We start from the raw sequence: 13,695 nt of genomic DNA, 5'->3' as shown, positions 1-13,695 counted from the left end.
GAAAAATAGAGGTATAACAGCTATCTTTTTTCTTAGAAAACCTACACTGTCATCATGGACATCTGCCACCATCAGGGTGTTCCCTGACAAATGCAGACAAATGGAATCACGATAAAATAAACCTGCTCTGGTGTACATATGTGATAACATGAGAAAGTCCAAAGCTCTATGAATTAGTTTCTCATTCTGAATAGGAGTATTAAGTACTTTTGACAAATTAGGGAAATATGACAGTCTCTTTCTTCTTTTCTCGCATTAAAACACAATCTGTTCATATTGCTTCTTCTCCTTTATTGTCTGCTAATAGGGATGATATATGGGGGAAATCTGTTCCTCTGTCTTCACGGTGTCCTAATAGTGAGATATTCTTCAGTATGGGATGGTTTACTGGATGCTTTAGGATGGCCTTGGGATAAGGACTCCTATTCTTCACTTCCACTTTGTGCTGGCTTGAATCTATTGATCCTGGGGAAGTTTTGCCTGATTTACAGAAGCATAAGTGAAAGCTGTTTATAAAAGATCAAAAACTGAGATACATATTTTCTAGAATGTATTTGTATAATATTGATCAGATTTCACTTGATTTCTTTGCTAAATAAGATGCTTTTTGTGAAAATCTGCAGTGGTTTAATAATTCCATCTAGATTGCAGAGAGGCAAAATTTGTAAGGAGAGAGAATATATTTTATTAGACTAACTGCTAAAGGTGGACAAAATGGACAAGCTTCCAAGCACACAAGACCTTCAGTGAGGCTTGTTTGGAAGAATGAATTTTGAGATATTTCTCGCAAAAACCATCAGCTGGACTTCCAGACCTTCTGCCATAGGGGGAGTTGGCACTTCAGTGGCCAGCCTCAACATCTGGTCATCAATATGCTTCCAGGATCATAGGCTCGGGCTTGGGTTGGCATTTGGGGCAGAAGATGCACAACAGTCATTTGGGAACTGCGACTCCAGTCAGAGGGAGTTTGCTTCATCATCAGTAAGAAGAGTAGCAGAAGCAGAGGAGGAGAGGAATGAGGTAAAGTGTGATGTTGTGACACGGACATAAAAAGGAGGAAAAGCCACAGGAGACTCACAGTTAGGAAGAAATGGCCAAGGAGAAAGGCCTATCTGGAGCTGCCTGAGCTAATGTGCGAGCCCCAGGGAATTAAGGTGACTGCTAAATTCATGAGTCTGAGGAAGAGGGATAGTAATTTCTCACTTTGTGTTAGTGTCTGGATGCAGTACATGTAATTACAAAATATCAGTGTGCTGTTTTTATTTCCCTGTGGAAGAAGGAAAAAACAAGGATGCAGTGGAAGCTGGCACTGGACAAAGTAAGGCCAGGTCCTGTTACACTACTCCTAGCTTTTCTGCATAGTAAACATAGGAAGCAGGGCTGTAATAGCATTTTAACATATATTGCTCCACTGTATGCAGTCGAGAAAAACAAAATTGATTTACAGTGTATTCACTGCTTTTAAACAGAACCATAACCCAGACCATGATTGCTACATGATATCTTCATCATCTCTTAGCAAAGGCAATAAACGACATCTCCTCGGGAGTTTTTATACCATGGAAACGGTCCAGTTTAAAAGGCACTGGATTAGTAACACTCTCCTAATTAATAGTAAGTGAAAGACCTGCTGTGAATAATTGTTGATGGCCAGAAAGCAAATAAAAGGAAATTCATTATCTTCTTCAAACCCTGTAGATAAGGAAAAGTATAGCTTAAGGAGACAATGCAGTGGCACAAATTTGGCTCTGCTGAAAACAATAAACAAGGTCCTTAGCACCCACATCCTGTGGCTTCATTAAGCCCAACTGTAACGGGGATGTCCAAACCGCATAAGTGACAATGCCAACCCAGTTCCCATGCCAGTATCAGACAGGATGACTTTTTCTGCTCTTTGCTATCTGTGATAGCTTCAGCTATTTTTTTCCGTGCTCAACATATGGTCAGCTTAGGTAATGAATCAGTGAAGGGTCAAGAGGAGGAACTCGTATTTAAGAGTTGGAGGAGGCCGTAGTCCCTCTTCCTTAGTGTAATGGGAGGGGAACACAGAAGGCATCCAGTTTCCACCCTATGTTCTCAATGCCCAAATCACATTCATCAGAACATGCACATATTTCTACAAGGTTTAGAAGCACTGCAATCATACAGTGCAGAGCAGTATGACACAGTTTAACTTCCCTGAAGCAGCCGCCTTCTTAAACTTTTTTTCTAAAAACAGACTGATGTCTTGTTTCCATGCTCAGATAAAGAATGTAGCACTTTGTAAAAGGGGACACTTACTCAGTATTGTGCGTATCGATGGCATGAAAAAGTTCATGCAGTTCTTCTCCACTCAGAACTCCATCAGCAAAGTAAGCTTTGAATTCATCGAAGGATAGTTTTCCATCATCTGAAACAATGAAGAAATGGAAATTGCCTTAGTTTCATTTATGGTTTCTCTTTTTATTCATGCAATAGAAGAGGAAGCTATTAAAAAACTAGCTCTTCAGATTAATTAAATGTAGAAACATATTCTGATCAAGATGCATAAAGAATATGATGTTAAATACTTCTACTCTTGTAGCAGAATTCTCAGTTTACCTGATAACTCTGTTATTCTTTGTCCTTCTCACCTTTCATACAAAGGTATTTGGGATTTGGTAAATGTCTGCTGACAAACATTAGTATGATCCTGTCTTTCTCCTAATCCCATTCGCTCTTGCTTCTCCCCAGGCTGCCCCACGCTGCTCCTCCCCGCTCCCTGCCTCCGCATGAATGTCGGTGGCCTTCTGAGACTGCGAGGGCCAGAGAAACCCTGGGGTTTTATTTATTGAAGGAACATGTTGTTTCAATGGAAATTTCTTCAGCTGTCTAGAGAATTTATTTCTTATTCCTTCTCATCCCCTTTCTTTCCTCTGCTCCCTGCTTCCCCTGTGGGAAAGTGAGACTCAAGTGCGTAATTCAATAACAGCAGGGATTTGACCCTGGCTCTCCTGTCTAGTTAAGGATGCTAATCAATACACCACACTGGTCTGCAGTGTTTTCAGTCTGTCTTTTTTCATAAAATGTTTCTTTTTTCGAAAAACTCTATGCTTGGTGTGTAATTACCAAATAAAAATATGTCTGTCTTTCATGGAATAGGAAGTCACTTTTGTGCCCACAACCACAAGAAAGAATTTCAACTCATTTTCTTGGTTACTATAGAAAACAATACATTTCAATATGTATTTTGTCTAGAGATTAAATACAAATTTAGACCTAAGAAAACTGATTTGGGCATATACCAGTGGTCTGTCAAGACCTTCAAATGTTTTTTCAGATGTAATTTGGATGCCGTGTAATATGTAATGAAATCCAAGTATGAAGAAGTTGACTTTTTACTGTCTAAATATCAGCTATTATCATTTGTTTGGGATGAAAAAAAGTCATCACCACATGGGTCTTGACACATCAATAATGTGTTATTGCATTTAGGAAGTGTCTACAGACTAATGGGACTTGGAGGGAGAGGAAGTACCATAGGATAACATTTAGAAGAACAGTAATTAGATGTGCCTTAATTCAAGAGGAAAGACTCCCTATTACAAGTTCTTTGACATTATTTACTGGAGTCTGTTTCATCTGTTTCTTAATTTAGCTTTAATTATAGCAAGTCCTTGACTACATGAGGCAAAATCTTTGAGCTGAGATGTGTTGAGCAGAAATTAATTCTTCTGTTATTTTCAGGATGTTATTCATCTTCTTCTCTTCATATTGATACTCAACCCTCTGCCTGACAGATTAAACTCTGTACAGTTACAAATATTTCCTAAATGGAGTGTCATCACTACAGTGTTTTGTTGCAGTAGGGATCATATTTGTACCTCAGATCACTTAAGCATGTCTGAACATCCCAGAGAGAGGATCTACAGCAGACACTTTTTAATAAACATAGATTTTGCATGCTTTTTTTTTTTTTTTTGGATTAGTGACTTCAGAAATGGATGAAATGTGCCTCAGCTTGGACAGCCTGTCCCATCCACCATGTGGCTGTGACTACTATGATGGAAGCTGCAGACTCAGACTGCTGTCTGTTTTGAAGAGTAAAACTCTGTAATGCAGGGAGCATTTGGCCCTGTTCTTAACTCTGGCCTCTATTTGTATTACAGCTACTATTTAAACAACATAGAAAAGTCAGCACAAGAACTAATTTTTTCCTGAGTATATGATGTAAGGCTGAGTAGTAGGAATCAACTAAAGGAAGAAATGTAATGGAATTCTGGCTGCCAAAATGAACTAGAGTGTGAACAGGGCTGGCACTGTACAGAAGAAGACAATGGAAGAAAACAATCAATGCTTGTCAGCAGGGAGAGGATGAAAAAAGTAAAAGAAACACAGTTATAAATGGAAAGCTGACCCCATGGACGTCTGTGAGATTTTGGCAGGGCAGGTGACATTGTTATGCTGAAGAAGAAGTGTCCTGTTTTGTTTGTTGGACAGCCATGACTTCAGAAGTCCATGGGTGAGGCTGAGGCAAATCCATAACTCCATTTACACAGTTATGGCAATTTGTTCCTCACTGACTAGTATATCTGAGTGAGTTTTAAATGCAAGATTGATAATTAGCAATCAAAAACCAAAGAGAGAAGGAGCTCCACCAATTGCTTTTACTTAGAAGAGGTTGGAATTTTAAACAGTAGTTAAATGATAGTTTATCCAAACGGATTCAGCCTTTGCATGAAGTATAAAGAATGTTTTCAGAGCCTGATACTTTGTAACCCCATTGTGAATTTAATTTAAATTCATGTGCTCTTTTTCTTCCTTCAGCAGCATACTGAATCACTCATGGGGCTCTAAACAACTGTAGAGGATAAGGTAAGGTGCCCTGAGCACTGACAAATCTACAACACATTGCAGCCTATTTTTATAGTGGTCAAGAGTGTGCTGTAAAAGTAGTACCTGAATCCTGTAACTATATACTGTACTGCAGTATAGGCATGATGAGTAGAGCTGAGGAGTTCTTCACTCTTTTACTTGCTTTTATTTCTTAATTTATTTGACTTGAATGTATAGCTTCAAATCTGTAATCTTCAAGAAGATTCAACATTGGACAAATTGAATGCTTCAACAAAAACATTTTGAAATGTTTAATATGAAAAGACAGATTGTAGCTGGAGATAATCACCATTATAATCAAAATGAAATGTCAAAATCTATGAGAGCTAAAAACCGAGATAGCACAACATTGCGTTTAAGGTAGACCATTTCCTTTGACGGAGCTGCCATGATTACCTAATTAAGAATCTAAATACATCTGCTGTTTGGCACTGGATACGGAGAATGACTACCAAATACTGAGCATGATAAAACCAGCTTCTTTTCACAGATACGCTTTCTTTGGCTCATACAGCTACAATCGACAATTTAATCAAACTGCCTCTGCAGCTTTGGCCTTTGCTGAAAAAGGTGATTCTCATGAGTTATACAAATATCCAAGAAACTAGTGATTTCTGGCAACTTTCCTGAGGTAAACATATGAGTTTACTCATAGAAGAACAGTCTGAGTATGACACAAAACTTGAAACATCTCTCTATTTATCTCTATCCTTCAGATTCATTGGCTTTACACCAATCCAGAAAATCAATGTTCTGACAACACAGCCAGATTGGGCACTATAACTGTTTTCTTTATATTTTATCACACAAGAGCAGACATTGTCTTTTGCTTTATTGCTGTTTATTCTCAATAACATTTTGAAAAGTCTATCCCTAACACATCACAAAGCTCGTCGCTGGCAAAAGCTATGGAGATTTGAACCTATTCAGTTACCTACGGACTTCATACAATTACATTTACTGAAAAAGCTCTGATTATTTCAGGCATTTCTCTCATTTTGTATGAGGGAAACTGTTTTGCTAGTGTAATCAGCCACTGGTGAGCCAGGCCTCCTGCATGCATCCTCGTTGCTTGGATGAAGCTCAGACCCTAACGACCTTTCCTTGGCCTATTCAATAAAAGACACTTTTGCCTAGCCAAGGCTTTTTTCAAGTTTCAAGAATGGTTGTTATCTTTAAGGATGTGTTACATATCCTCAGCTCTGCCTCTTCTGCGGCACACTTCCCTTCCTCAGAGCTCCCAGGCAAACACGGTCTGGTCCAAGCGCTTCAGAGCAGCTGGGCGGAAATGCCTAGTGCAGACTCTCTGATCTTTGTCACAGGCAAAAACACAGAGGATGATGATTCATGAAAGACGAGCTTCTCTGAAGTCATTTTTCCTCAGAAAAATCAAATTTTAGCACTGTTTGCCTTGGCAATGTCATGGCAGTTGTGTTGCAGGGCTTGCTTGATTGCTTTTGTGTATCTTCTCTAATGTCTTTCATAAACATAATTTCTTCAAAAACAGGCACAGTTGCCTGTCCTTCTTGTAGCCAAAACTTTGCTGACCGGCAGACAGAAATATAGACAATAAAATGTTTCTCCTTATCTAGCAGTGGTAAATTTAGAGATATATTTACTATGTGTTTTATAGAAGAGCTTTCCTTCAGGTTACAATTGACTTCTTAAATAAAATTAACTTCTTTATTGTATAGATGGTTTTATGTGCAAAATAAGCACAAATGCTATCCTCCAGTTAGACAGTCAGTAGCACTAGAAACACCAGCAGACTCCAGGAGACACTTCGAACGGTTTATAACTTTAATAGACAACAGCATCTCTTACAAAGGAAAGCCACACAGATATCCTCTTTTCTGAGTTGAAAGATGACCTCCGGGAGCAAAAAGACATCAGCAAATAATGAACAAGGCCATTTATAATCTGTATTTGCAGTCTCTATCCCCAAAGAAGATGGTAAATGGTGAGCCTGCAGCCAGTAAAGGATGTTAGAGGGATGCAGCTGAGCAGGATGACAGCGAAGGCAATGGAGCAGGGACAAGAAAAATGTGATTCATTGGAATATGGTACATGGGCAGCATAAACATGGGTCCTCATTCCCCGCTCGGCTGCCCCCAGGGATCTGCTGTGTGCCTTGCCTTTTCAGAAGCAGCAGATGATAGTCCATACCTGCTGCAGGAGGTTCAGATCAGAGCATGCTAAATGATATTGCCATTTCTCAGCCCTACACACAGAGAAAACAGGAGGGAAGAAAAATGAACCAGATGCAAAAAGGAGAGGAAAAATGTGATTCATTGGAATATGATACATAGGTTGGGATCAGACCAAGGAAGGGCTGCCAAAATAGTAAACTTCAGTGTGCTGAAGAGCATGTAGAGAATATCCACTAGGACCCAGGCACTTGCATAAGAAAAAAACATGGACAAAACTCCTTTATTTAACACCTACACTCTCTTGTTAGGCTAATATTTGCATGGTTTTAGAGCTGGGATGAAATCCTCAAACCACTGCAATCAACAAGAATTTGGCTACTGCTGGAGTGCTATGTGTTTTACAGCGGGCACAGGAGGACATTTCACCTATAATTTCATATGTTAAAGCCAGGTGAGAAGGCACTGATAATACCATGCTATTTTATATTGTTTTAGAATTCTACATTTAAAAGTGTTATTTCCCTGCTCTGTGTCAGGGACATTAGGGCATGCTGAATGCAGACATCTCATAGAGCAAGAAGATTAGTCTCATCTGACTGTATTTTTTATTTAAAAGAATGTAATTCAGTGAAATGATTAAAAAATATATATTTTCAGGGAACAAAAGCTTTCAGTGTACATTTGTTTGAAATGTCAGAGAGTAAACGAAACCAAACATAAGCATGTTGGTCTTGGCAGTAGAACAGTTTGTGGCTGATCTGTGCTGGGTGTTTGATATTCTGGTTGGGCTGTCTCTGGAGCTTTAGTCTTGGTCTGTTTAGTCGATTTTTTCATCTTCCATCATTTGGTTGCAGTCATTCTTGACTACCTGCTGCATACTGTTTGCTATGCTCCCTACAGTTACAGCTTTTTTTTGGAAAGTTTCTTCTTCTATAGCAGATCTTACCTCTGGTGTTTACAAGTATCCTCCTCTTTGGAGCTTTAAGAATGTCTGAAACATAACTTACATTCAGTGCTTTTTCACAACAGCAGATCCCTATTTGCAAATTGATGACAACATCTATACACAAACCATCTTTCTTAAATCTGTCATATTAGAGCTGTCCTTTCCAACTAACCCATCTTGGAACTGATCTAAGGGTTTGGGGACAGGAGCTGGAGTTTGGAACAGAAACATAACCAAATACCAGCTCTAAAATTGTGGAGGAGACAGACAGCAAAATGATTCTCTTTTTGGAAGATGTGGCTGGGGAGAGCTCTCTCCTCCCTCCAGACTTGACTGGATGGCTATTTCCACATGGAAGAGTGCTAGAGGGAGGTTTTAAAGGCCAGGGCATGCTTTGCAAGCCCAGGCTCCCAGTGCAGGAGGCTAGGAGCAATGTATGGCCTCCTTCATTAGAGAATAGATGAGAAGGAGCCAGGCACCCCTCAAGAAAAATCTGCAAATGATGAAGTCGAAAGACTTCACGAAAAGGGAACAGCCCCTTCACCTGTCCTGCTCGCAGAGGGAGGGTGGGGAGGGAAGTGAGAGTCCTCAGGGTGCAGGCAAGGACAGGGCTCTGTCACTATTTTGCGGTACTCGGTGACTCTGGTCAGCATCGAAGCACCTTCCATCTGAAGGAAGACTGTTACTCTTGTAAGGTCAAGACGTACTCTCGATAGGTTATTACCTTTTTCCTTCTGCATTAAGACAGTCAGATTGTTTGCTATTGGATTTCTGCAAGACTGTCTGTATTTGAGTTTCCATTCCTGGGCTAACAGGACTGAATTATAGAAGGAGACTATCCTAATAGTGTGCATGTCAAGGCTGCAAGGTCAGGAGGGGCCCCAGGGTGAGTTTTACCACCAACTGATATCATTTCACTTTATTGCAAATGACTGCAAGGCTCATGGGGTGCCCCATGTCCCTATCAGTGTATCAGAAGGTAAATGAAACACTTCATGAGGACAAGCAAGAGGATAAGCACATATAGGTGCTGCAAACACACGTGTGTGGCAACCACTGTTGGCTGTGAGATGAGGGGGTAAAGAATTTTCTGGGTTGGGAAAGACTGCATTTGGCAGTTCCACTCTTTCATATTTCTATACTTCCCCCCAGTGGCTGGGGACAGGATTTTACTTTCTGAGAGGAATTTAATGAATTTGATTTTGTTTTAAATAGCAAAAGGAATGAAACAAAAATTTTTTTTTCCTTTCCTAGCTGGAGTTTTGCCAAATTAGTTTTGTGTCAAGTCCTTATGCTTTCCTTTGAACGTATGGAGTTTTGTAAAGTAAAACTAAACAAGAGCATCATTTTGACATGCAAAACTGAAATTTTTCCTTTCTAAAAAAGGTCAATATGCAACATCTCATCTTTATGAAATTGCTTTTTTGCCCCCAGAGTTTTCGGTGGCTTTTGTGAAGATTATCAACTGTGTATTTTTTAGAACAATAATATTCCTTGCTTATGCCTTGTGTTCTACGAAATTCACGTGACATTTTCAGTTACTGAAGAAGTGTTGATCTAATCCATACAGAGTGGAGCTGTTCAGCCATGAAATAAGAACTACAGATAGAGTTTATGAAGCTGATCTTGTGGAAGCTATGCATAGTTCATACTTCCAGAAACGGCATGGTAACAAGATGATATATGTATCTATCTGGATGGGCAAGGAAAGAAGCCACTGCCACAAAAGAAACAAAATTTGTATGGCTCCTTTTAAATGGGGGTTTGACTGTTTGATAAAGTTTCTCACTTAAACCCAGGTCAGCTGTGTCATAAACATTTGTAGTATTTCTAAGTAATGCAATTCAGCCAGATTTCTGAGCTCTTTCAATCTCTTTATATTATACTTTATACTTTATACTTTATACTTACTTATACTACTTATATACTACTACTTTATACTACTTATCTCTCACAGAGAAAAAATATGGCAACTTTGAAAGAGCTCTATTAAGTGTGTATGGAAGAACTTTATAGATCGTGTCACATAATATTTGTTACTGTAAAGCAATACTTGGTTCCTGTATCTCATAAAAGGTGACACTGAAAGTGTAAAGTATCCTAGTCATTAGGAATTGTTAATAAGCTGAGTTGACAACAGTGTAAACGCGTTAGATACGTGTTCAAATAGCCAGTAATCTTTCTGAGAAGGTACCTAATGTCCCAGCCATAAAACAAATTTGCTTCGTATTAACGTGGTATAAGACTGTGCAGTGCTGGACTAGCAGAGTGGAAGTCCCACAGGCAACTGATGGTTGAACAAACACATTAAGCTCATAAGAACTGAAATCATTTCAAGCTTATGGACTCAAATTAAGAGAACTAAAGTGGTTGAGCTTAGCCACATTTCTCCTGATAATATGTTATACAGCATCCATATATATGAACTCCAGCAAACAAAGTCTTTAGGGCTGATGTGGCATTGTATTGTTCTGGAAAGGGAAGCAGGTTTGATTGCACGAACTGTTTCCCCTACTTTAATAGCAAAGTAAAAGTAACAAATTTGGGGGTAACCAGGAGGAGGACTGAAAGTCTGTGGGCCGCAGAAGTGCTGTGTTTCCACTGGGGCTGGGACAGGGCATGATTTCAAAGATCATGACACAGGCACTCAGGATTAAGGAGCAGGGAGTCTTTTTGACTTCAGTGGCATTCCGCAGGGTCTGACCATAGATGGAAGCTATCATGGTGACCAGAAGGAGAGACAGGAGATCTGTGACAGAGCAGGCAACCTGGTTAATGTTCAGTCACATTCAGGGTCTTTGGGGGGATGAGGACCACTGTTCTGCACCACACAGAGTCTCGTGTCAGTCTTCAGTGTAGACACACAAATATCTTTTCCAAAAACCGTGAGGAGATCTGTGGTAACACCAGCAGAGTTTGGCTTGGTTTACATGCAGCTAAGCCAGCAAGGCATTGCCAAGGGGGGAAAGTCCTTCTCCTCCTCGCCCTGACCATGGGGCTCTGCTTGCACCACCACTGGCCTTGTGAGCCACTGGCGAGCTGACTGTGTGAGATAACAAAAAACACTACCAAAAACCCCTCACGGTGACTGGTGTTGTGCCCGGTTAGCTCTCTGGACTAGCCTGCCGTGGCTGAGTGGGAAGTGCCAGGTGCAGCCCCGATCTGGGGCAGGAATCCACAGCCAGAGGTGGGCTGGCGCATCTCTCCATCCTGTACTTCGTTTGCACAGTGCTAAACAACCATGAGCTTGTATTTCCTTCCCATCCTGTAAGATTTAACTCTGATATGTGCATAAAGTGTAAATATTGTTATGGTAATTGCAGCACTACAGAAGCTCTTCATAACCATGGCCATACTGAATCTCACACTCTCTGTGACATAGGGTGGTAGTGGTATTGGCTTCATTTTTCTGATGGTGGCACATGGCACAAAAAGACAATGTAACTCATCCAAAATTGTGCAGTAATTATGAGATGGGAAAAGGAGTTGAAGTTGGGTTCAAGACTATGAGTATGTGTACCTGCAAGAAAGGCAGTGATTGGCCCATAAGGCAAGGTCCTTCCCTTACTGTAGCTGAAATGGGAGCATGTGTGTGTGTGAGGACTTTCAGTACTGTGTTCCAACTTTCCGTTTTTAAATAAAGGAAAAGTATACGTGGAAGGAAAATCAGTTTGTAGTATAAGGACAAAACTTTCCCTTAGGAACTTATTAAAAGCTCATGGCTTTTGTATTACAAATATGCAAATTGAATCCAAGGTTTCATTCTGTGTATTGCCGTGCAGAACAAATATACATCTGCAAAATGCTGGTGAAAAGCAAGTTTGATTGATGGATATAGCCTATGGTGTTTTAAAAAAGTAGTAAGATGGAGCTATTAACAAGTATTATTTCAAAACTTTGTGTGAATATAACACTGCTAAAAAAACACACACATGCAACAGTGCAAAGTGCACATCAAACACACAGGCCGATTTGTGAAAGCACAAGATCAGCCCTTAAAGAGCTTGTTGAATAGATCAGTGCACAACAATATACATTGCACTGGACCTGTACAAAATATCAAATGACATGATAGATAGCTGGTTTTCACGTTACGATGTTCAGGGCATGACTTAAAATGCTGTATCAGAGTGATGGATTTTTTTTGCAAAGTTGAGAGGGAAGAGAAGTGACCAGTCTTACCATTCTTGTCTGCTCCTCTTAATATCTAAATAAAAAGAGAGAAAGAAAGGAATCACTCTTTTTTTGTATGGGTTAATGGCACACAATTATGTATTTAATGAACATTTATAGTTTGAGCTCTGTATCACATTTTCACAAGGCAAGCCCTTAGTGCGTCTCCATCCTTCTCTCGCATTGCTTGTTTTAGCTCCTCCTGTGCTGTGTGCACATAAAAACAAGACCATAATAACAGCAAGCCTTATTTTCTATTATTTTGTGTACGGTTTACAAGGATGACACCCAGGCACAAAACCTGGACACCGTATAGCTACTATGCTGCTGGACTCATAGGGCTGATAGAAGTGGCTTAAAGAAGCAGTGCAGGGGTGATAGCTGGGAGGATGCTCTAAACATCGGAGATAGTGAGAAAGACTCAGGATTTGCGTGGGGGATGGAAACAAGGGAGCAGCCAGGAGAGGAGCCAGGGTGAAGTGACAGGATCAGACCGGGTGTGGGAGGCAGCAAGATCAGGTGGGCGGGAGCGAATTTGAGGATGACTCTGGAAGTGAGTGGAAAACATACAGAGGGAGGGGAGGGGGAAACTACAAACGTTTATAAGCAGGGAAAGCAAGGTCAGGGAAATGAAATAAGAAAGTATGTTAGCAAACACGATCTAGATAAAGAGGGAAATCAGGCGGAAAAAAGGCTTGTTGTAGTCTGACAATAGTGGAAACAAAATAGAAATCACCTCAGAAGAAAGCTAATAATCTCTTTTATTGTCAGCAAATGGAAACAGTTTGCCCCTGTGCTTGCTGTTGTTCCTTTGCCACAACTCTTGTGCCACAAAAACTTTGAGATCTGAGCTTATCCACACAGTGCACAGGTCTGTCTTTTCTCCTCACTGTAAATGGCGCATGCTCGAGAAGCTGTTTAAATATGTAGGCAAGAGTCTCTAAGCCCTTGTGCAAAGTCTGAGAAAAGGATCCGATCAGCGTATCCCGCAGGGAAAGGGTGACAGAGCGCCAGAAACAGCCCTGCCACCAGGAGCAGGGACACACTGCACCAGCACAGCTGGGAAAAAAGGGCAGGAACAGGGAAACTGAGGCACAACGGGGCTATTCTGCCCTGAGCAGGGCTGGCTGAGCCTCACTTGCAGGACAATAGACTAATTCTGCAGTTACCATGGCAATTTTGGCACTTAACCATTTGGGATCATGTGACATTTCAGATGTGAACAGCCACCACTCTGCTGTGACACTGCTGCGTTCCCATCTGTAGTCCCCATCACTACTTCAGCCTTGGAATTTCACCCTGAGCAGCAATGGAAATTTATCTGGGCAACATTATAAACGAGTTCACAAAAAGGAAGAAAGCAAATCTTCAGAATATAGCTTCCATTACTGCTAGGAACACGAATAATAGGTAAGAGTTTCAAAATGGGCACATATATTTTTTAGAGTTGAAGGCAATGCAAATGTTCTCTAGTTTGGTAAGTAGCAGGAGTATGCTCTGCTCTTAGAGGTGAAACCAAATGAAAAACTGGGATCCAAATGCCACCAAGTTCTGTCGGACCATCTTTTGTTA

The 13,695-nt window shown here is 40.5% G+C and overlaps 1 protein-coding gene across 1 annotated transcript in view; it reads right to left on the bottom strand.

Annotated features, from left to right (window-relative positions):
- NECAB1 (N-terminal EF-hand calcium binding protein 1) overlaps window positions 1-12,166 on the bottom strand; it is a gene marked incomplete at its 5' end in the record, with an annotated part of 57,718 nt that extends 45,552 nt beyond the window's left edge. The window contains 2 exon segments of the mRNA XM_013956791.2: window positions 2,281-2,389; window positions 12,133-12,166. Of these exon segments, the coding sequence (XP_013812245.2) occupies window positions 2,281-2,389; window positions 12,133-12,166 (143 nt within the window).
- Window positions 12,167-13,695: the final 1,529 nt, after the last annotated feature.

Source organism: Apteryx mantelli, chromosome 2, assembly GCF_036417845.1.
Source record: "Apteryx mantelli isolate bAptMan1 chromosome 2, bAptMan1.hap1, whole genome shotgun sequence".
In the NCBI taxonomy this organism is placed as follows: domain Eukaryota; kingdom Metazoa; phylum Chordata; class Aves; order Apterygiformes; family Apterygidae; genus Apteryx; species Apteryx mantelli.
Note: the sequence above shows the minus strand (reverse complement) of the source record. Positions and strands in the feature narration are given on the sequence as shown.